At 36.2% G+C, this 22,900-nt stretch overlaps 5 protein-coding genes across 6 annotated transcripts; 2 read left to right on the top strand and 3 right to left on the bottom strand.

The window, feature by feature from the left end:
* Positions 1 to 151: 151 nt before the first annotated feature.
* On the bottom strand, positions 152 to 2,764 carry LOC143468308 (large ribosomal subunit protein eL43-like). The gene is made up of 4 exons (XM_076965436.1): positions 2,667 to 2,764; positions 2,431 to 2,552; positions 442 to 512; positions 152 to 267 (listed from the first exon to the last, which is right to left on the bottom strand). The coding sequence occupies exons 2-4, from the start codon at positions 2,543 to 2,545 to the stop codon at positions 178 to 180; spliced, it is 276 nt and encodes a 91-aa protein (XP_076821551.1). The 5' UTR covers positions 2,546 to 2,552; positions 2,667 to 2,764; the 3' UTR covers positions 152 to 177.
* A 1,797-nt stretch (positions 2,765 to 4,561) lies between these two features.
* Positions 4,562 to 9,257, bottom strand: LOC143468307 (dnaJ homolog subfamily B member 11-like). Its single transcript, XM_076965435.1, has 9 exons — positions 9,009 to 9,257; positions 7,716 to 7,872; positions 7,480 to 7,580; positions 7,110 to 7,245; positions 6,843 to 6,985; positions 5,861 to 6,001; positions 5,628 to 5,739; positions 5,313 to 5,472; positions 4,562 to 5,042 (listed from the first exon to the last, which is right to left on the bottom strand). The coding sequence occupies exons 1-9, from the start codon at positions 9,071 to 9,073 to the stop codon at positions 4,978 to 4,980; spliced, it is 1,080 nt and encodes a 359-aa protein (XP_076821550.1). The 5' UTR covers positions 9,074 to 9,257; the 3' UTR covers positions 4,562 to 4,977.
* Positions 9,258 to 11,122: 1,865 nt separating this feature from the next.
* On the top strand, positions 11,123 to 19,967 carry LOC143469680 (uncharacterized). Of its 2 annotated transcripts, none has more exons than XM_076967459.1 (4): positions 11,123 to 12,418; positions 12,523 to 12,705; positions 12,890 to 13,116; positions 13,314 to 13,581. In XM_076967459.1, exons 1-4 carry the CDS (start codon positions 12,410 to 12,412, stop codon positions 13,441 to 13,443), a joined length of 549 nt encoding a protein of 182 aa, XP_076823574.1. In that variant the 5' UTR covers positions 11,123 to 12,409; the 3' UTR covers positions 13,444 to 13,581. The 2 variants fall into 2 exon arrangements, with proteins under 2 accessions (XP_076823574.1, XP_076823573.1); XM_076967458.1 differs by lacking the exon at positions 13,314 to 13,581 and adding an exon at positions 19,774 to 19,967 and having other exon boundaries at positions 11,129 to 12,418.
* Positions 15,702 to 16,416, top strand: LOC143469224 (beta-microseminoprotein-like). The gene is made up of 3 exons (XM_076966848.1): positions 15,702 to 15,821; positions 15,927 to 16,114; positions 16,267 to 16,416. Exons 1-3 carry the CDS (start codon positions 15,810 to 15,812, stop codon positions 16,394 to 16,396), a joined length of 330 nt encoding a protein of 109 aa, XP_076822963.1. The 5' UTR covers positions 15,702 to 15,809; the 3' UTR covers positions 16,397 to 16,416.
* Positions 16,767 to 19,735, bottom strand: LOC143469681 (uncharacterized). Its single transcript, XM_076967460.1, has 4 exons — positions 19,626 to 19,735; positions 19,323 to 19,400; positions 19,030 to 19,143; positions 16,767 to 18,248 (listed from the first exon to the last, which is right to left on the bottom strand). Exons 3-4 carry the CDS (start codon positions 19,034 to 19,036, stop codon positions 17,812 to 17,814), a joined length of 444 nt encoding a protein of 147 aa, XP_076823575.1. The 5' UTR covers positions 19,037 to 19,143; positions 19,323 to 19,400; positions 19,626 to 19,735; the 3' UTR covers positions 16,767 to 17,811.
* Positions 19,968 to 22,900: the final 2,933 nt, after the last annotated feature.

Below are 22,900 nucleotides of genomic sequence, written 5' to 3'. Positions count from 1 at the left end.
AACTCATTCTCTCGCCCGTTGGGCAAAGAACCATTTCATCTGCACGTTGCAGTTTAACAAGTCTATTTTAAGCTGCGCATTACGCCGTCTCAAATGTTTTAAATATCTGTGGGCTATAGCTCAGCGACTGAAAGTATAACTTAGCACAATGTTATTGCAATCGTGGGTTTATTTTATTTAAGATTCCTTCTGTTCTCTCAATCTTCTGATGCCGTATTTGATGGTTGCTGCGGTAGTTGTTTCAGGTACCCAGGCACCTCCGGCAATCTGACGAAAGAAGTCAAATTATACTGAGGGCTCATTACATTTATTTACAGAATACCCTGATTTACAAATTCACACCAGTGGCGATCATGCTTGTTTAAGAGGAATGCACTAAAACAGCAATATGCCTAATAGATTTATATTTTAATGTTTCAGAAGTTGTTTTAAGGCACCAACCTTAATATTGAGAGATTTGCAATGCCAGATTCCAACAGCAACACGCTTCAGGTCATCCTTACCGCTGGGACCTGTAAAAACATGCAAGCTGGATAGAAAGTGTCAAATCACCTAAAATTAAAGTGATTGGTGAATCTTTCCAAAAAACAAAACAGGCAAGTGCAAGGTGTTTGGTGTAACTTGGCAGTTTTCGGTGCAGTTAACAAAACTAATGGTTGACTAAAACCCACAGCCAGAAGAAATTTAGTTTGGTCATTTAGCTAAAATATCAGCGTGTCTTACAAAAGTTCACACGGTAAGTAAAATAAAGATTTAGACCACCACCTTTGTTCAACCATAATGTTTTAGCAGGCAAAAATGACATCCATATTTTAATGAGGACTGCACATTAAATAACATAAACTCAAGTTCTCAGAATGAAGTTCAACACAATGTTTTTATAGGGAAAAATCAACAACAAATTTTGGCTTTGCTACATTTGCAATTAACGAGATAAAGATTCTCACAAAGCGGACAAGTGTTTTGAAATGATTGGTCTGTTTTCCTAATTTTCCAACGGCTAAAGTTTTTACCGCAAAAGTTTGCAGCTTATCCAATTTAAGAACATTTGCCTGAGCTAACATAACAAGCAAAAACTAAAGCATTAAGGTAAATGCTAGCAGTCTTCCATGGCTAGCAAAATAGCATATAAGGCTTTAAGCCAATTAAAGAAAAAATCTTACGGCAATGAGTACGTCGAGCAAAACTTAAGGGCATGCCGAAAACACTGCCCAGCAGAAAATTACAGCATATGAACAACAGTTAAACTGCATTTATTATATATATGTCTTCTTATTCAATGATATTCTGAGAAGCTTAGTAGTTGACATCATGATAGATGAAAAGACTTTAACATTGCTAGTCTGGACGGTTCATTTATATGTGTTTAGGTAAAACACCAAACAAATGAATTTGTACCTTAAATTTTAAAAAAGCGCTAAAGTAATCCTAACAGCAAAAATCTTAATTGCGAATTGTTAATTCTTTGCATCATCACATTAAATATGTAATCCTAGTTCTATCCTTACGATAATAATATGCTTTTTTACAACTTATAAAATGTTATTGATAAATCGTATGTTTGTTTATTTTCCAAATGAAAAAAGTCACCATCAAGAATTTTTTGACCTCATATCTAAGTAAGACACATTAAACGTGTATGCAGCAGTGACACAAATTTTAGAGTGATGGTTTATGAGTAATAAAGCTTAAATTCTTCGTTTTATATTATAATTTGGTGTTCAAGCAAACAAATCTGTTGCTTATTTATTATAAAATAGCTTGAAAAGTTTGACGTGCCTGTTAATGAGCTTCATGTGTGCAAGTGGCATATTGGAATGTGTGGCACCTGCATGCACAAGATTCATCACTGTACACGCCAACATTTTTATCATCACGCTGATTTACACAAAACAAACAAGGAATACTTGGTTGTTTGACGCCTACTTTTAATTAAAGAATCGTTACTATAATATACGCAAGCATGCCAAAATGTGTCTTTGCGCAACAGATTTCTCATCGAAAATTGCCATACTTTTCAGTCGACCCAGAGTGTACTAAAACTGAAACTTTGTTTATTTCCTATAAATTCATCTTCAAACAACTATTTTTTGATCAATTTTTACAAATGGGCATGAACTTAAAAAATTCCGGGTGCAAGTTAATGTATCCTGTGCATGCAGATGCAACACTACAGGCCAGGCAGGGACTCAGCATGCCTTAAGCTAGGTGAGTCCGCAACTAGGCCTAGGCATATGAATGTCCTGGTCTAGTATACAAGTGCACAACCAGATGACCTCACAATTTGAGTAGCTGGGGTCTAGTATACAAAGTCATCCTGTGGTTGTGTTTGTATGTGCTAGACCCGAGATTCCAAAGACACTTGCTCAAGGTAAGTGAATTTGGTAAACTAAACACGTGCAATAAAAATAATTATAAGACGTAAAGTACCTGTGTATTTCTTGTGCTGAGAAACTTCCATTCGCTTGATAAGCTTTCTGAGTGAAGCACCATATCTTGTGCCGTACTTTCCAACAATTCCTACCTTTTTGGTACGCTTCGCCATTTTTAGCCTGCACATTCAGCAAACATACTTTATTTGGGAAACAAAATATTCAAAATTTTCATGTTTTCACTATTTAATATCACAATTTTAGGTAAAAAGTATGAGTTTCTTAAACACCAACCTCTCGCACGGATTAGTCTGGCCGAAAAGACAGAAACCTCGTTGCCAAAACCAGACGAGGCCGTTGGGTATAATTTTTAAAATACGGCCGGGTTGCTGTTTTTTGGTGTTTGATGTTTTTGGACATTGCATATCGAGAATCGAAAAATATAATGTCAATCATTATAGCAAGAAAAAAGATGAAATACTAACCAGAAAAACCAAATAATTATAGATTACAATCCCTTATTATTACATTACCACATGATGGCTACCTTCATTTCATGCGCCAACTTTTCCATACACGATTTCACATGTATCAAAATTCTTTGAAAAACTTCTCGTCTACTATTGGTAACTGACACACGTCGTCAATAACCAGTTTCAATTTATGTGTACTAAAAAGTTTTTAGCTGCAAAAATATAAATAATTATATCTAGGCCGGCCTAGGCGATAGAGCTTTGAGTTTACTCTATCGCTACGAGTTTTTCACAGTTTGGAATGAACTTTATAACAAAGTTAAAAAATAGGAAGATAGGGTATTGTTTTTAAATATCAAGAAGTGGCAATTTACATAAAGTGCTTTTCGATTGCACAAACAGAAGAACACGTTACATGTAGATGTAAAGGTTGCAAATTTTGTGTACTCAACTTACTAGCCTATACTCTATGACTGTTAAAAACACTAGGCAAATATTCAACAAAGCTTTCATTTATTTAGCAAACTAGCGATACTGGAAATAGCCTAATCTAAACTCCGCTAAAAAAATCTTAACTATTTTTTTTGCAAATTTTTTAATATCATTGAACACTAAAAACCAAAGTTCTCTGAAAACTTTAGAATTAATGGTAAGTTTATTATTTTTTGCCTATTAATTAATTATTAGTGATATATGTATATCTACAGTAGGCTATGATGGGATTATTTCGGTGCAATAAGTATATATGTTGCTGGGCTCCCGCTTTCAGTAGGCTGAGTGTTTCTTTCCTTCTGCACTTTTTGAAATTGATAGTGGTAATATTTGTGTGTAGTTAGTGAGAGAGTTGGGCAGTCGATACTTTAAAGTAGGCTACAGTCGGTAACGGTAGGCTACTTATAGACCTAGCCTACTTTGGAAAAATGTATGCCTAGCAACGTTGCCAGAATTCAGTACTTTTTGTATAACGGATCAAGCTGTAAGTGCAATTTTTAACCTATTATTATTTAGCCTCCCAACAGGTTATATCAGGTCAAAACATAAGTGACCTCGCAACTTTATTAAACATTTGCAGAGGACAGCGAACGCCAAAATTTGGCATTAATATGTTTATTTAAAATTAAGTTTTGAAAAACATACTTCACGAAGTTTTGAAATAATCGTTTTAAAATTACTGGGACAGAATATATTTTCTTAAACAAAATAACTCGGTAATTTTTTCTAAATGTACCGACGGTACCAGTAATGAAAACATACCGCGGTACTGCCCAGCTCTGGTCAGTGGCCTTAAGACTTAGCAGTAAAATTAGTATACTAAAGTCGCAGGAAATAGAACAAGCTTTCAGCTATAGGCCTACCATCTATAGTAGACTAGGTAGTACACCACTATGTTTGCTTTTAAACAACGTAGCACCTCTTTGACTTAGTTAATAATTTTGTTGTCGAAAATTCATTTCCCGATATAAATATAGAATGGTAGGCTGCATTATATGTTCGAATGAATGTTTTTTACAGGTCTTAGTCCGCCATCTTTATAGGTTTTTTCTTGAAGATGGCAGCTAATGCACTGTCACAATTGAGCCCACAGAATAACTCGGGGATTTCGATATGTTTTTTTATTTATAAAATTCGGCACTACATCGTTTTCTGCTTAGTAAATAAACAAACAACTACAGTGCACAAAAACGTTACAAGAAATCATAAAATTAAATCACCCAGCATGAGGACAATTTTTTGTATTTATCAACAACTAAAAAGCTGGAAAGTAGAACGAAATTTTTACTTAACAAATTTTAATAAAAACCTAAGATAATCTCACATTATTGCCATTAAGCACTTTTATTTCTCAGTTACCAGGCGTGTCTGATACCAAAGGACGTAGGACTTAATTTTTGCAAAACTTGAGCACCAAGACCGAAAAACTTAATTCAAAAATTTTTTTTAAATTTAAATAAACCAAGTAAGGACATAAATGTATGATTGCATAATAATTACCTAAGCTGTAGATATAATTTACCATAGAATAAACGTAGATAAACGAGCTTTATGCAAACAAGTACTGTAATGCCAAATAGGTAATTCAACCCAAACAGCGGTGCGCTGTGCTCCCACAAGAAAATCATGTTGCAACCAGCTCAGTAGCCTTGCAGTCCATTGTAAACTTTTGGTTTCGACTTCGCCTTAAGTACTTGACTAATAGCTGCATGTAAATTAACTTGCTTAACGCATATGTAAAGTAACTAAAGTGTCAACAATTCAAAAAAGAATTTCCAAAGTAAGTTAACAATATTACAATAATTTATAATTATATAACAAATTATAATTTATATATTTAAAACAGTTAATAACTTTAATTTAACACTTGAGTCTACATAAATATGTAAATAATTTTTAATAAAATAAAAAAATTTTTCAATAATTAATTAGCACTGAAAAATTGTGGGTAGTTGAATGAAATATTAAATTTAACCTTCTTTTTGTTCCTCTGTTAATTCGCCTCTTGGAAATTCCACATCGAACGTTACGATGAGATTTCCTCTCAGATTAAAATTTTCATTTGAGGGTAGACCTTCATTTTTCTTTTTGATTCGAGCACCAGGCCAAGTGACTTGCTTCCTTTCAATTTGAACCTACGCAGACAATAATTTTTTATGCATAAAACAAAATAATCTGCAAATATAGATTTCTCGTTATGGATTCTTACAAACCAATTGCACAAAAGAATCGTTGTGATTACCAAAATTTGTTCAACCACCGGCCATTTTCAACAATCAAATAAACTTACTTTGTGTCCATCTAAGTGAACTACATCTATTGTGAAACCAAGGAGAGCGTCGGTCAGGGGAATCGTGACATTGGTGTACAAATCTAATCCTTTACGTTCGAACACTTTATGTCTACGACGTTAAATAGCAAGTTTGTAACAGACAAGGCTGACAGACAGCAAATGCAATTGAAAAAACCTGGGTAAAACACAAGCAAGCTACCAATGCGTTTGCAGAAATGAACAAAACTTACTTTAAAATTTTAATTTTGAAATAAAGATCACCAGGTTCCCCATCAATGTTTGGTTCTCCTTCACCAAAAAATGGGTAGTCTGTGCCTTCCTCCATGCCGGGTTCCACTTCCATTTCTAGAACCTTCTCTTCAGTAACATATCTGCAATGGAAAAAGTCAGTACATAATTTAACCCATTCAAAACAAGCAATGAAATAAGGACAGTTTCTTGGACAGAAGGCATTTAACCAAATATAAAAACAGTAGCTGAATACAACTGTTAGCACCTATAATACGAGTAATAACATGTTTCTGTTTTGTTGGCATAAGAAACAAATGTGTCTGTTCACTAGTGCAAGCTTGTCTGTGTGTTCTTCTTGTAGCCCAGCTAACACTAATTCTACACAGCTGGAACTGCTAATTCTACATTATGCACACACATAGTTTAAAAATTCACACAAATTTTCAAATTTTACACTTATAGGTTTGAAGTATGCATACTAGAAAGATTATTTCCCAACAACATCTTCACACCACTCATTAGTGATTTGATCGCCATGGTTTTGCCTTATATTCTCTATTCGTAACACTGTCCATAACTCTTGTCCGTAACGTTTCAAATTTTGAGTTTTTTTTATGCAGTTAATTCCATACACAGTGCCTGCTGTATTCTTTTGCACAATTAATTCTACCGTTAAATTATTCGTATTTTTTTATAATCAAGGACAAATGTTTATTTATGTCAGATTAACATGTAGGTAAATATGATTCTTGCCCTTGTTGCTATAAATGCAACCACAACCACAATTAAAGTAAACTTTAATTCAACCTACATTGTGATTTGTGAAATGTACATACAAAATAAACATTCCTTGGTCTTAAAGGTTCTACTTTATCTAGCTATTACTTTTATGTTTATTTGGAAGGTTTGGTCGATTCTAGCATCACCTGCCTTTTTACACAATTATATACGCAGTAAAATAAAATTGAATCTTCAACATACTTAACATTAGGACACTCATCACAGACTCTTTGCTGAGTCATCTGTATCCTTCCAGGGCCTATTTGAGTTGTTTTCATCTCATTTCGACAATTGCATTGCCTTGTTCCTGATGTTTCTTTTGCGACTGGTTTATGTCGCACAATCTATAAAGGAGTACACATTACACTTTACAGGTCTATATTATAATCCTAGACCTACTTCTTTATAAAACCTCACACATAAATTAATTATTCAAGATATCGGTAACCTATCATTAATTTTATTGACCTCAACAAAATTTCCTGAGTAAATTTCTTCAAGTGTGACCTCCAAAGGTACAACGAAAGAATCTCCTTTGGGAACGTCTCTCTCTCCGCCTTGCTGTTGTCCGCCAAAGTTAAAAGAAAAGAAATCTCCAAAGAAACTACACATTTGAAAACATTTGTTGCTTAAAACATGTTCTAAAACTAACAACATTAGTATTTATTTTAAATTCCAAACAGTTCTTAAAATTAAACCATTTAATGCAATTAGAATTAGGAACACAAATGTCAGATAAAGTGCGAAAAATGTGTTACATGCTAAAAATTCATCACGCCAATCTGAAAAAGTTAGGAGCAGTGTAAAGCTTGTACAGTGTATGATGATGTAAATCTACCTTGAAAATGGGTCGTGACCACCGCCACCACTCATTTCATCTTTAAGACCTTCCTCTCCGAATTTGTCGTATTTTTTTCTCTTATTTTCGTCTGACAAAACCTTTGCATTCAACACACTATATATTATTACAGTATGAAATATTGCAACCACAATTTTAATCATTTAATTTATAAGAATACGATAAAATTCATACCAATGGATTCACAAGCTAATAGAAAGTAAGAGTTGTCGCACCTCATAAGCCAGAGCTAATTCTTGAAATTTTTCAGTAGCAGTTTCATCGTCTGGATTTTTATCTGGATGCATTTGCTTTGCTAGTTTTCGATAGGCTGATTTTATCTGTTTTGTTGTGGCATCCTTTGAAACTTGTAAAATTCTATAAAAATCTCTCCTACAAAAACGTTAATCACAAAATCAATGTTTTGAATCAATGAAAAAAACACAAAGATTCGGTTGAAGAAATATTGGAGCCAAAAAAATCTTAACCTAGTGCTATTAGCCTCATTTGAAAACATTTTCACAGCTAGAAATAAGCACTATTAACAAAAGGGTTCCATTCATTTACATACATTTGAACACAAAACAGTAACCTAGTAAATTAAAAGTTTTTTCAATCCATTACTCACTATTGTTTTATTTTCTATGTGTTTTAAAAAACTAAGTAGAATTTTTAAATCCTACTGCTACTGGTATAACATATCAGAGTACAATATTTTGCCAAAAAACAAAATATCTTTGACAGCCCACTACTGAAAAGTTTGTATGATGTGCCGGAGAAAGTCGCTTATGCGTGAATTTTTCCGGGGGAGATATGTCAATTTGCCTTACATTCTATACTAACAGAATTATGTTGGTGTGGTGCCAATTTTGGCATTACAATTTTTGATTTATTTATCCGGCATATTGAAAGCAAACTTCGTAATTGGGAGATAGCTGGCACATTTTTTCAGATAAGGTGAAATTCATTGATTTTTGATAATTTGTTGCGCCAGTCACTGAAATGAAAAGCGTGTATTGTATAGGTCAAATTTTTGCCATTTTTTTACTTGTTTTAAAAAAATTTTTGTCAAATACCTCAGGATAACCATTGCAAAGTTTACGCAAAGGTTTACTCTGTTTCGGTTTAGTGTTCTAGACTGGTCACGAGTGCATTCTACTTGAGTTACACCAAAGATCTTCGGCATGACCTACAGTCAAGCAGCGTAAACTCAGTTTCACTTCGGCATGGCACAAAGCAAATATATAGACGTCTTGACGCAACCATGACAACTGCAAATTCACTTTGCACTTTCGTTTTTCTCTTGTTTAGACAAAGAAAGAACACACTGCATCGTTTTTCTTAAAAGTCCACAGTTGGTATAATGTCTTTGGCGTATTTGTAGTGTATGCGAAATTGACCTTCGGCGTACGCAACGCATGGAATGCACTCTGGCCGATTGGCGTTTATAACTTAGGCTACACATTCAGACTTTGAATGTTGGCAGCAATTTAAAATGAAATTGAAAAAAACATTCATTCACAACTCACCCTGCCAATGCTTGTGAGGTAACAAATAAGAGTAGAAGAAAAACTTTAAAGAATGGAATCTTCATCTTTTCCTTCAATGCTGATATGCTAGGCTTGCAAGGCAATTCACAGAAGTAATATCAGTATTACAGTGATATGATTGTTTAAACCAAATGTTATTTGCATTTAAGACCGCAAAATGGATACGATATAAATATATATATTCGAATTATGGTAACCTGCACAAGTTCACATAAATGCAAAGAATAATAGGCTACATAACGTTCTAAAATTTAATTCTGTAACTATTAGCCTAATAGTGGATCTCACTAAAAGCCTGAAACGAAGAAAATATGCTTAATTGGGAAGCACTGTTTACAATTTCAGCCCTTTCAGGCTTTAAATATGTCTTCTATCAGTCCATATAGGCCTAGCAATACACTGTGACAATAGAATTGGCAATTAGCCAAAAGACAGGTAAAATTTGAAATTTTATGATCATCCTATATAGGCTATTGAGTTAAACAGAACCCATCTTCACAACAGATTTTATTTCCCAGCACAATCATGATCCTATCAATCGAAAACAATCTCCAGCTGGTTTAGTATCACAAATGTTAAACTAGAAACCACTCGACGTGGAAATTGAGAACTTCCTTTTGAAACGGAACCTAATTCTCCCACGATATTAGCGACATCTTCTAACTTCGCATGGTTTATTTTTTGCTATTAACCGCGATTGCGAGGAGCAAAAACTACTAGTTAAAGAATTTAATTAATTTAACTAATTGTCATAAAACAATAATTAACGTATTTACGTTTTAGGTTAGGTTCTTAGGTTGTTTTACGTAGTTTTCATTCCTTTTCGTTCATCGCATTTCGTTTTTGCAACTAGGCTACGTTGTTTCTCGGCTATTACCTATAGCTATGTTACAGGAAAACATATAACAGGCGGGTAAACGGAATAGTAAACGATGTTTCAAAATCATTGTATATGGCGTTGACATATTGTTTTATACAGCGTTTCAAAAATGTACACCATAAATTTAGCAGCTATTGTACATATACATGAATAAATGAGAATGCAGTTCATTTCTAGCCATTTAAAGCAGTTTTGAGGCGGAACAACCCAGTTTGTTTGTGCTCCGCGCATTTTGGGCGGGGTGAGGTACTCGGGGATTTCAGGCTCAACTTTTAGCCTTTGCCCATAAAGCCCTACAAGAGACTTTGTGTGATATCACCAAGTCATCAATCATCATGGACTTGGTCAGACCTTCCTAGGGCAGCAAGTAACCCTGGTGATCTCATCTGGATTATGCAAATCAACCTGAATCCATTCTCAAGTTGTCGTCACTGTGATCAGTGGACAGTGAGCCGTATATAGTATGGTATCCTCGTATTGAGTAAAGTCTTTGCACAACTTAAACACAGCGATAATTACTTCTTCACTCCCCGAGTCCCTCTTACCTGGCGTTCAAAGTGATTATTTCGCCGTAAATAGACCAAGCAACTTGTAAAAACCGGTATGTAAAAAGTTTATTTAAGTCGCTTAGGTTTTACTTGACGTAGATTTAGATTAGTATGAATCTTAGCTGAGGTTTAGATTACTGTGTTGTTACATTTAAATTAGGTTGTGACAATCGAACCATAACCACGTGACTCCATGATACGTCATAAGCATACGTTTGAAAAACATCCGTGTTAGAAACAATCATGTGAAGATCTTGTGATCACAAACAAAACGTCTGCTGTATAAAGACCTTACCTCGCTTGAACTGGTACAACAATTTGGAAAACACATACGTCAGAATTCAGAGGTCAAAATTAGCCAAGATGTTGCAACTTTTGGAAGTCAACAATGGAATGAACAAATGAAAGATTTATGCATTACAAAGAAGTTATGTAACCACATAAATGAGCGATGCATTTTATTTTCAAGAAGAAGAACAACAGAAAATAGAGAACTGAAAAGAGAAACTCGAAAACTAACTTAAGGAATCAGAGAGGTGATTTATGCTAGAAGGAATAAATTATTTTGCAAGTCTGCCAAGTTATTTAATTAGTATACAAGTGAACCGAGTGCATCCAAGGTAAACGTAAATACCTCGATTATATTAACAGGCGACTGGAAGCTGTAAATAAAAGTTGTGTTCTGTTTGCTGCTGTGGTATTAATTTCTTTGCAGGCAATCTAATCGATAAGTAAGTGTGCGTTAAACTGCATTTGCATATTGATATAAAACGGAGCAGTCAAAATTCCTCAGTCAGAAGAGAGAGACTCATCAGCCGACAAAGACGATATAGCCAAACCAAATTGACAGCTATCCAATGTGACGATTTGTAGACACTGCTTAAGTCGTAATAAGTCATAGTGACATCACAATGACGTCGAATACGACTAGGCAACATAAAACGTCATAAGGTTAACTATTAAGAAACTGTAAAAATAGCTCTGAACGTACGATTTTTCCGATGAAATAGAGACAACCTAAAAAATTACTTTAGACAGCACTGTGTTTTCCCGGGTAGTTGCAAAAAAAAGTTTATTGATAGTAATTAATGTGTGGCGCATAAAGTCATTGGAAGTTAATAATTGCAAGGAAATATACTGAAGAAGATATCTTATCTGACTTTTATATAATATCTAACAATATATAGGCTATGTAATACCGTAATACTTACTGACAACTAACTTACTCAACTACTGTGTTTTTGGACTTGCGTTTCAGTTTAGACTGTAGGCCTACTTTAGTGAAAATCTTTCATCTGCGAACAAAACGGTGGCCCTATAAAATATAATATCACAAGAAGACATTTTGTGGTTTTCTAAACATATAAGGGGTCTCAATTTGTGGAAATGCTGTAATTTCTCTTATGATAAATTCCAGTAACTTATACAAAAATAAATATCCGCGTGTTCATCATGCCTATATGCACCGTGCTTGAGAAATAACCTAATAGTAATAAGCTTACAGTAATTACTATTTACGTGATCGCTGCAATTCTTCGCAACTAAAGTAGTGAAAGATCTGCAACCGTTATTTCTTGACAAACAACTCTGTTGCTCAGCAAAACCTCAAGGTAAAGCAAATTAGCCTCAAATCAAACTCTCTTTTCAACTAGGTCATGACCCCACATCGAGAGAACAATGAAAGTTGTTCGAGGGTAAGATTGCCAAGGGCGGCACCATATTTACCCACTATAGCAATAAGATTACGATGTTTGACTTAATATCCGGTAAACATCCATTTAGAATAAAACTTCTTCGTCCGAAGTCTTCTTTTTTCGCATTTTATTTCAGTCGACAATATAAAGCGTTTAAGAGTATGAAGCAAGATCAAAATCTTGACGCAGCCGATAGGTAGTTTACAGTTTTGCTGGAATAATTAGTGATAAGGTCTAGTTCTTTGAAAAGTGGAAACAATGTCAAAGGTAAGCATCGTTGGTTTATTAAGCTGCAGTGGAGATAACGTCAACTGAACCGCAAGCGTTCACCCGTCAAATGACTATTTTGACTCTTGTTCGTTTAATTTCAGTTTTTAAGCATTTTGGTTTGTCTGACTTTGCTCGTGTCCTTCTTGGACCAAGGGGACGCTTACTGCTTTGCCGACTTTGGCTGCCTGGAACCAAGCACTAATATAACTTATACGCCGGGTGACACTTGGACAACAAACAAATGCGAAGACTGCAGTTGCCACGCTGGAGAGAGAGAATATCTGGTAACGACCACTATCAAATTATAATTAGTAATTACCAATTCTCGTGTGACCATTGTTTTCCTTTTAAGTAAGCTATCTCGACTAAAAAACTCCAGGTTCGCAAATTGCAAAGTAAACATGAGGCTACTGTTGATATGCATATGAGCCTCATAAGGTTGTTGATTACCGGTTATAATTTAAAAAGAAAACATGTCTGGAAATTCGTAAAGAGAAGATTTGGCGGTTTGCTCAAGGAAAATGGATCAAACCCGCACAAACAAAAGTAGTCTTGGTGCCTTATGGCGAAAAAGATTCCGTAAAATGCCAATTTGAAATCAGCAAGAAAAAAGCTCAAGCCATCGCAAACAAACTTCGTCTCTTGGAGAGAGTCGACTACTATTTAGATGGAAATACGATGCAGTGCTGCGCCACGTAAATATGATACTTCAGCTTGGTAGTTGATACTTCGCTCTCATGGCCTACCACGCGATGCAAGAACTTGGTTGTCAGAGAGACGTAGGCCTATCAACTACTCACTAGTGCAATCTTTTTAATATTTTGGAGATTTGTATCGGTGTAACTGGTTAAGACTGTATAGATAATATCAAGAAATTCTGTGACTTTTACAGATTTGGAGCTTTCTTTCATGTCCCTGATGGTTGTAAGGCGATTTGGATACAAGACGAATGCAAATACAAGGTGGTGGACATAGCAACTAAAGGTCCTTGCGACAAGCCCATAGCTATGGCGGGCAAATAAGCGTAATCAAAGAACGGCCACAGATAACCACTGGTAGCCTGGCATGTTCAACTGTTAATATTAATTTACAAATTGTTTGAAAAGTTTTCATACTTTCCCTGTAATTTTAAAGAAATACAGTCACAAAGAATCTTAAAATGGTGATTTGTCAAAATTATGAATTAGTGGAGATGTTATAAGTTACAAGCAAACAGTCTTCAGCTTGATTTCAGCGCCGGTGCAAATGTAGGCCATATCGATATAAAGCCTTCTTATCATTAAGTAGGCATTGATTATTATTATTAATTTTGCATGTGAGCACATTAGTCAGTTAAAATACCACACAATTCAAGAATACAATGAGCCAAATCTAAGCAACACTTCAAAATCTCCAGTACATCGCTAACACTGAAACTTTCTGCAAAAAAAAAACTTTAAGAATCAAAAACAATCACGCAGTAAACTGATGCGCATATTACGTCATACTTTCACTGGGTAGGTAACTTGTATCTCTGGTACCGTACTGTGGGTAGCCGGGGAGGAATTCTTGATGGCAATCAGGCGAATTTGCATCGCAACTGGTTGATACCGGTTCTGCGAAGGATTTACGTACGAGGTATCGGTACGGTATATTTTTCGATGATAGTTAGAAAATTGACAATATCAGTATAGGCTTATTGAGAACTGGAAAACATAAAAAACACGCCCGCTATAATTTCTTTAATTAAAAAAGCTGTTAAAACGGTTGCAGCTTACCTTCAATAATTAATGCATGGCAACGGCGGCCACGTTTCCTGAGGCGTTATACAGTGTGGATGTTCTGGAAAGTCAACTTCTGGTTCGTTGAAATTGTCTTCACAAACCCTCTGCATAATGCTTGGTTTCGATTTGATGAAGTGTCAGATTATTATAAAAACGAACAAGGACCCCGTCCCAGATAACAGAGTCATAGCAACGCGTCCCCTGTAATTCATTAACAAGGTGCAAAGCAAGGATAGGTTAATGGTTAAAAGCATAGCATAGTAGCCCCAACAAGTGTAGGCCTATGTGTGGTTGTGTTGATACAGTTGAGTATTGGGCGGTCGTTGCAACCTTTACTTTCAAGAGTAAATGAAACACATGAATACGCGGTTAAAAGTTTTCTCAAAAGCACATTAATCAACTCCAAATAAGCAATAAGTTATGCAAGCATGCTGTGGTAGGTTAATGTTATAATTTAATACAGTCTTTCGCGCCATCGTAAATACACAACGTTGAGGTACCGAAAATGTAGCTAATTAATAGCAGCAAAAAGTATAAGTTATAGTATATTTTTTGTGTATATTAGGTCACTTTTTAAAACTTTTGAAGATGAGATGTGCGTGCACGCGATTCATGGAGGAGTTATTGTATGTGAAGATAGAAACTTTTTGCACTTTTATTCCGCTTTTACAACGTTTCCAAAACCCTTCGATAATTATAATTAGGCTACGAGAATGTGAACGCACAAAGTTTGGCATTTCATGTACGAAAACTGGAAATCCAAATTCTCGTTGTTAGCTACAATGGACTAATGCTGCAGAACAGTTTGTAAGTTGGTCTGAAACATGTAAGACTGTAGATTATATTAAATAAAGATTTAAATATTTGCTATTTGTGCACTCGTTGTGCTTATTGCACAATTTGTAAGTAAAACGATATTATCGCAGAAGATAAACAAAATATTTCGTTATATTTCTACGACCAATGAAAAGTGATATGTCGTATAGAAGCTTTAAAATAAAAAGAGGGTGTTTGGAATCAGATTTTTCCTCTGAGTAATGAAAACCAACAAACCAGCTTCTAAAATGCAATACATCAGTTGTATTAACTCGGGTTGAAGCGAGTTTTCGATAAATCACGCGAGAAAATTTCCTGTTGTGGAGGTTTTCTGACAGCATTCTTTGCGGAATAAGTCAAAATGATGCTAACAAATTATGATATAATCACTTGCAAACTTGCCCCACTTGTTTTTCATGTAACCCGAAACTTCCACATGCTTATAACGAATAGCTCCATGAAACTCGTGAGAGAGTTACAGCGATAAATACCATATATGGAGTAAAGCTAAGGACGCGTGTCCTTCTCAATAGTTAAATAACTGATACATCTAATGAGCAGAAGCAGAACAAGTTGGTTGCTCACTGCACTGCATTAAAGTTTGCAGGGCACCCATATACGGCGCAGAGCTCTTAATGAATGCCGTAAGCTAGTTTTGGCTCTGTAATAAGGTTATAAGTAAACAATGTCGAGTTGAAACAATGCGTTTTACTTTTGTGCAGCTGATTGTAACAGAAATTATATGTTGATTAGTAAGTAATAAAATCGTTACATCAAAAGTCAGAGAATCCCGAAGACAATCTTTTACAATGGCAAATCTGGTAAGTCTGAGATGTTTGCACAACGAAACAGTACACAAGTGTAGGCTACTCCTGTTTCCATAACCTATTTAACTTTCTTGGATAAATGAAATTTTTTGTTTGCAGTCGACAGCCGTTTTCTTATCCTGTTGTTTGATGCTGGCTTTCTTGGAAGAGCCGGAGGCGTTTTGTTTGATGGAACCTAACGGCTGTGAAAAATACAAACCGGGCGACATATGGGAAACTGACGATTGCTTGTCCTGCGAATGCGTCGTGGACCAGAATGGCAGTGACGTAGCCGCGTGTTGTTCCATGTAAGCAAAGACTTAAAAATTTTATGCGTACCTTATTCCACTTTTTTGAGGATTAGCCCGGAAAGCGAAGAGTTCGAATAATAAATAGCTTGCAAGGTTCATAAAAATCTTTTTTTCACGTTATTAATGGACCGGTAATTAATTTTTGGCAGTTACTCGACACCAACCGGCGTTCATGAAGATTGTGAGGTTATCTGGAAGCAAGAAGAATGCAAGTATGACGTCATCGATAAAAACACCAAAGGCCCTTGTGGACATATGCATGGAGTAGTTGGAAAATAAATGCAAGGGCAGAAAAGAGATCTTTCTTGTTTGTTATCGTAATTCACAGACCAGTGGAAGGTTTTTAGCCGAATTAAAAAGAACCATTTAAAATAAAGATAGAGGAATAAATTGAAAGCCTCTGAGACTCTTCCCAGACCAGAAACTAACCGTGTACGTCTAATTATCAATGCTTATATAACTAATTATAATTACCCCTGGTGCTCAAAAAGACAAAATCCCTTTGCTCTCTACTCATGTAAATTTACAAAATTTAAAAACACCAGTGACACAACCAAACCCACCACCACCAAAATACCATCTACTCAATTTTAGCTTAGGCTGACCTGCTGCAACGGCTGTAGGTTACTTGTTAATTTTCAACCAGAAATCGAGATGGGATTGTATTTAATTTCTTGGTAAATTTATTTTGAAAATTTTACACGATAACAAGGAATAACTGTACAACAAAATACATAATTATACAATGCAAAATAAGGCAAACAAACGTACTATGCACTGGTGTGATTGGAACTTGAACTAAAATACGTAAAAAATGACAACAGATATGTAAAGACATCGGCAATCAGTAACAAAGCGAATCGCTGTGCAACGCATCTAAGCAGTGTAAATCGGTAGTTCAAACGGTAATAGACATCATATATTTGATCTAAAAGTCGTTATGGCAGGGACGGACGCACTCGAGCGGAACACGCGGCAAATAAATGTTTGCGCATGCGCAACTCAAATTTAGAAAGACAAAGCAATTTATCCTCACTCGCATTCCGCTTTAGTGCAACAATCATATAGTAATTATGGCCTAATGCGTAATGTCTCTTATACAAAAGTATGAACTAGTCGTGGAAACAGTTTCTTAAAAGGCTGTTTACCCGTTTCCAAGTACTTCTAGTAGAATTAATGACCGTTTTGCAACAAAGGATGGGACTTCATACGATCATGTCGCCGTAAAAAAGTCAACTTCCAGCATCAGCTTTGCATCCAGCAAAGATGAACTCACTGACAGTTCGACGTCACAGATGACGGGATACAAGAAAATGTTAAGTGCTTGAATGAGTTTGGCAAATTTTTAAAATTTGAAACTTAACCATGAAGACTGCGACGCTGTGAAGATTTGGAAAAAAACTCAATTATAATGTCACTGTATTTGTTTGTTAGTTTTTTGGCGCCGGGTCAACAAAATGTAACCCGTTGGGGTCAATGTACACCTACACCATGTTAGTCGCGTTGGACTAAAACGTCCAAATTAGAAGTCACGAACCAAAGATGGGTTCGAATTAGACCGGAGGGTGATCCGGAGTTCTTAGATGATCCTTTTTAATATTCTTATTGTTAGATGCTGAGGAGTTAAAGAGCATGTACTCTGGGTTCTCCACTGCTGTGCTTGGTGATCATGAGGACCCAGCAGATGATGAAGACTACAGGGGGTCTGTCCGTGCGGTTGGTCCGGCATGTGAGTTTGGTTTAAAGTGGACTTTGCTGTCGTTAAATAACAGTCGATCATTATCCTCGGTTGAGGACTGGGTCGACTCTTTTCTTTTGTCGCGATTCCCGGTGTTTCCCCTGGATAGGAGGGACTGGGTGTCATCTCCGATGCCGCTGTCGGTGGCCATGTACTCCTCGTTAGCAAACCACGTCGGGCTGTGATTCTCGCCGCTCGTGTTGATGTAGTCGTGCTCCGGAGCAGGATTAGCAGTGCACATGGCAAGGTGACCGTAGTTATCCTCCTCAGGAGGGGAGTTGGGACCCATGGAAGCAGGAGGAGGGCTCTCAACGTAGGTCTCATTCATCACCGAGGATAGAGGATGATTTACTTCTTGAGTAGGAGGATGGAGTCCTTCGGGATCAAAGTAAACTAGATGAGAAGATGGAAGAAAAACAAGTATGGTGTCATGCAGCGAGCAGCGGATGCAGCAAAGCAAAATCAAAAGTGCTATTCTACAAGCCAGGCTACCAGCTAGAGACAAATACAGTCCAAAAGAAGTTGGGACACGATTGACACATACCGTGATGTTGAGATTTAAAATAAAAGTTACCGCACGTCAGAGAGCTTGAAAATGCCAAGTGAGTCATTTAACCACTAAATTTACTATAACAGGAAAACTTAAATCAAAATTTCATAAGAAATATTTAAAAATTAACGCGAACTACGGTTAACCAGTGATAAAAGTGAAATTAAGTGCAAATCACATAAAAAATCAATGTTTGTGATGTCAAAGCAACTTGCAAGTGCTATTTATTTTACATTGACAATAGCTAGCAAATGGCTTTCTTATACAGAAAGCCTTAAAAAAATTAATGAAAATTTTATATCAACAAGCATGCTGCAAAATCAACACATTTATATCAACACATAGATAACTAATAATAACGTTTCTCGGCATTTTGGTTAAATGTAAGAGTCTGTTTGTAATCATGATCACAAATGATGGAATTACAAGCAAACAGTGGAGTTCCATTCGTGGAAAATCGAGAAATTAATTTTCCCTTTACAGATGATAAATGCTAAACACCTTCCCAACAATGCTTCATCGTGTATGGGAATGAAGCTTTATCATGCAACACAGATGTTTGCAGAGAATTCGACATAAACCGTACAGGTGAGTAGACACCGCTATTTGACACAACACACTTACCAGGCATAGGGTTCTTGCTTGGAGTGGGAAGAAGATATTGATCATCGTCGTATGAGAATTTACCACCCGGTGTCTCTTCTGGTAGCTCCTGTGTGGCAAGTCCTCTACTCAGATCTGAAATATTACGCAGAATAACTGATACGGCACAAACCGGCTACTTAGTTGCCAAAGCATTGACTGCACAATGCCCATTAAACACATGCTAATACCTCAAATCGCACATTAAGGTAATGAAGGTCCAGCATAAGCTACAGGGGTGTTTAGCATGTATAGGAGAGTATCAGAATACTCACAGTGACGTTTCTTGTTTGTGGGATCCTCCGTGTACCTCTGTGTCTCTTCTGAGTCTTTTCTGCTGGTACCTGGTGCAGCTGAAAAGAGTTAGAGATGATTTTGATGTTTGTGTGTTGCATCAAAATTGGGCTTATGATCTAATAATGGTGACTTGGGCGATAATATTTAGTTAAATATACATACACTTCAGCACTTTCTGGCAAATTCATAAATGGATGCACAAGACTAAAAAAACGCATCATCATCGTTGTAGCAGTTCGTAGTTTGTCAATATTTAAGCTTGGGACGAGCAAGCCCAGTACCTGAATTACTGCTGGACGGGTGGAAAGATTTTGAGAAGTCTGAAAAGACGTCGTCTTGGTCGGAGTTTGAGTTACCTCTGCGATTTACTTCGGCTGAACCCCTCACGGCAGATGTTATCAATATCAAGAAATTCTGTGACTTTTACAGATATGGAACTCCGATGAATGTCGCTGATGATTGTGAGGCGATTTGGATACAGGAGGAATGCAAATACAAGGTGGTGGACAAAGGAACTAAAGGTCCTTGCGACCAGCCCATATCTATGGTCGGCAAATAAGCGTAACCAAAGAACGGCCACAGATAACCACTGGTAGCCTAGCATGTTCAGCAACTGTTAATATTAATTTACAAATTGTTTGAAAAGTTTTCATACTTTTCCTGTAATTTTAAAGAAATACAGTCACAAAGAATCTTAAAATGTGATTTGTCAAAATTATGAATAAGTGGAGATGTCATAGAACCACACAGTCTTCAGCTTGATTTCAGCGCCGGCGCAAATGTAGGCCACATTGACAAAGCTTTCTTATCATGAGTAGGCATTAATTACAGTATTATCATTAATTTTGCACGCGAGCACATTAGAGTTTTTAATGTTGAAACACCACACAAATTTAGAGTTGTCATCATTTGCACTCTTCATATACGTTGCTCTTGCACAATATTGATGGTTATCGTCACAGGCTGTGCGATGACAGCAGTGGTGAAAGGGGCGATGGGTGCCCCAATTTCTTCCTCAAATTACAAGCATTTGTCGTCGAAATGATGGGTGACAACTTATTCACCGCATGCTGGCAATGTGCAGAATGTATTGCGTGCAAGACATGAAAATCTTTACCCACAACAACCGATTGTTTTATAATCGTTGTTCAAGAATCGCGCAAACAAATCATAAATCGCGTAAAAATTGGTGTAACAATGACAAAGAACACGTTTTGTAACACAGTACTCATAGCAAAAGGAATCGCAGTTGTTATTTTCTACTCTAAAATACCCTACAGTTCAGGATATCATCGGCCAAATCTGAGAAACACTCCAAAATCTCCAGTCCGTCGCAAACACTGAAACTTTCTGCAAAAGAAAAACTTTAAGAATCAAAAAAATCCTGCAGTAAACTGATTCGCCTATTACGTCATTCTTTCAATGAGTAGGTAAGGTGTATCTCTGGTACCGTACTGTGCGTAGCCTGGGAGGAATTCTTGATGGCAATCAGGCGAATTTGCATCCCAACTGCTGCGAAGGATTTACGTACGAGGTATCGGCACGGTATCTTTTTCAATGATAGTTAGAAAATTGATAATATCAGTATAGGCTTATTGAGAACTGGAAAACATAGAAAACACACAAGCTATAATTTCTTTAAATAAAAATGCTGTTAAAATGTTGCAGCTTACCTTCGGTAATGCATGGCAACGTTTCCTGAGGCATTACGCTGTGGATGTTCTGGAAAGTCAACTTCTGGTTCGTTAAAATTGTCTTCACAAACCCTCTGCATAATGCTTGGTTTCGATTTGATGAAGTGTCAGATTATTACAAAAACGAACAAGGACCCGGTCCCAGATAACAGAGTCATAGCAACGCGTCCCCTGTATCATTCATTAACAAGATGCAAGGCAAGGATAGGTTGATGGTTACAAGCATAGCATAGTATAGCCCCAACAAGTGTATGTACGGTTGCGTTGATACAGTTAAGTATTGGGCGGTTGTTGCAAGCTTTACTTTCAAGAGTAAATGAAACACGTGAATACGCGGTTAAAAGTTTTCTCATAAGCACACTAATCAACTCCAAATGAGCAATAAGTTATGCAAGCATGCTGTGGTAGGTTAATGTTATAATTTAACCCTATCCAAACAAACCGGGCTCGCGACATTACTATTTTAACTAGGTGTGGCCGACACTGCACACAAATTTTCAATCGTTAATTACTCGAAAACGATACGTCGTAAACTGATCGGATTTTTACAGGTTAGTAGCAAAAACATCTGGCTTCCTGTATACATCATAATTGTAAAACTAAAGAAAGTGCATTTAGTGTAAATTAAGTATTTCTACAAGTGATACATTTCTAAAAGTTTTTCTTGTTACACCGCGCCCTCGCTGTGCGGAAAACCAGCTGACAGCGAGAAGAGAACGCAAGAGAATAGTTAGTCGAGTTAGTGGTGCGTAAATGAGTAAACGAAAACGATATGCTTCAATGCGGAGAGAGAGCAAAATTATGAAAATATGACAATATCTCAAAAATGACAAAATCCAACTTTATAAAATAAACATGGACAGATAGCTGAACATTTTATAGGAAAAGTCACCAAATTTGAAGTTTCTACAGCAAACAATGCAACTGTACGCCACGTTTTGCCGTGACTGTGTGCAGGAGAAGCCACACCTAGTGTAAATAGGGTTAATACAGTCTTTCGCGCCATCGTAAATACACAACGTTGAGGTACCGAAAATGTAGCTAATTAATAACAGCAAAAAGTATATAGTATATTTTTTGTGTATATTTGGTCACTTTTTTAAATTTTTGAAGATGAGATGTGCGTGCACGTGATTCATGGAGGAGTTATTGTATGTGAAGATAGAAACTTTTTGCACTTTTATTTCGTTTTTACAACGTTTCCAAAACCCTTCGGTTATTATAATTAGGCTACGAGAATGTGAACGCACAAAGTTTGGCATTTCCTGTACGTAAACTGGAAATCCAAATTCTCATTGTTAGTTACAATGGATTGATTGCAGAACAGTTTGTAAGTTGGTCTGAAACATGTACGACTGTAGATTATATTAAATAAACATGGCTATTTGTGCACTCGTTGTGCTTATTGCAACACTTTGGTTTTGCAAAAATTGTAAGTAAAACGATATAATCGCAAAGGATAAACAAAATATTTCGTTATACTTCTACGACCCATGAAAAGTGATATGTCGTAAAGAAGCTCTAAAATAAAAAGAGAGTAATTGGAATCAGATTTTTTCCTCTGGAGTAATTAAAACCAACAAACCAGCTTCTAAAATGCAATACATCAGTTGTATTAACTTGGGTTGAAGCGAGTTTTCGATAAATCACGCGAGAAAATTTCCTGTTGTGGAGGTTTTCTGACAGCATTCTTTGCGGAATAAGTCAAAATGATGCTAACAAATTATGATATAATCACTTGCAAACTTGCCCCACTTGTTTTTCATGTAACCCGAAACTTCCACATGCTTATAACGAATAGCTCCATGAAACTCGTGAGAGAGTAACAGCGATAAATACCATATATGGAGTAAAGCTAAGGA

Source organism: Clavelina lepadiformis, chromosome 8, assembly GCF_947623445.1.
Source record: "Clavelina lepadiformis chromosome 8, kaClaLepa1.1, whole genome shotgun sequence".
Lineage (NCBI taxonomy): Eukaryota > Metazoa > Chordata > Ascidiacea > Aplousobranchia > Clavelinidae > Clavelina > Clavelina lepadiformis.
The sequence above is the reverse complement of the archived record's forward strand: the minus strand, read 5'-3'. Positions and strand labels throughout refer to the sequence as shown.

Bases quoted from the DNA above. Each gene is read 5' to 3' on its own strand.
- LOC143468308 (XM_076965436.1), bottom strand. From the start codon at position 2,545: ATGGCGAAGCGTACCAAAAAGGTAGGAATTGTTGGAAAGTACGGCACA. The intron at 513-2,430 runs GTACTTTACGTC...ATGTTTTTACAG, and splicing joins TCAGCACAAGAAATACACAG to GTCCCAGCGGTAAGGATGAC. The intron at 268-441 runs GTTGGTGCCTTA...TTCTTTCGTCAG, and splicing joins GCAAATCTCTCAATATTAAG to ATTGCCGGAGGTGCCTGGGT.
- LOC143468307 (XM_076965435.1), bottom strand. From the start codon at position 9,073: ATGAAGATTCCATTCTTTAAAGTTTTTCTTCTACTCTTATTTGTTACC. The intron at 7,246-7,479 runs GTAGATTTACAT...TCAAATGTGTAG, and splicing joins GGTCACGACCCATTTTCAAG to TTTCTTTGGAGATTTCTTTT. The intron at 5,740-5,860 runs GTAAGTTTTGTT...TTAACGTCGTAG, and splicing joins TTCAAAATTAAAATTTTAAA to ACATAAAGTGTTCGAACGTA.
- LOC143469680 (XM_076967458.1), top strand. The intron at 12,706-12,889 runs GTAACGACCACT...TAATTTAAAAAG, and splicing joins CTGGAGAGAGAGAATATCTG to AAAACATGTCTGGAAATTCG. The intron at 13,117-19,773 runs GTAAATATGATA...TGACTTTTACAG, and splicing joins ACGATGCAGTGCTGCGCCAC to ATATGGAACTCCGATGAATG.
- LOC143469224 (XM_076966848.1), top strand. The intron at 16,115-16,266 runs GTAAGCAAAGAC...AATTTTTGGCAG, and splicing joins GTAGCCGCGTGTTGTTCCAT to TTACTCGACACCAACCGGCG.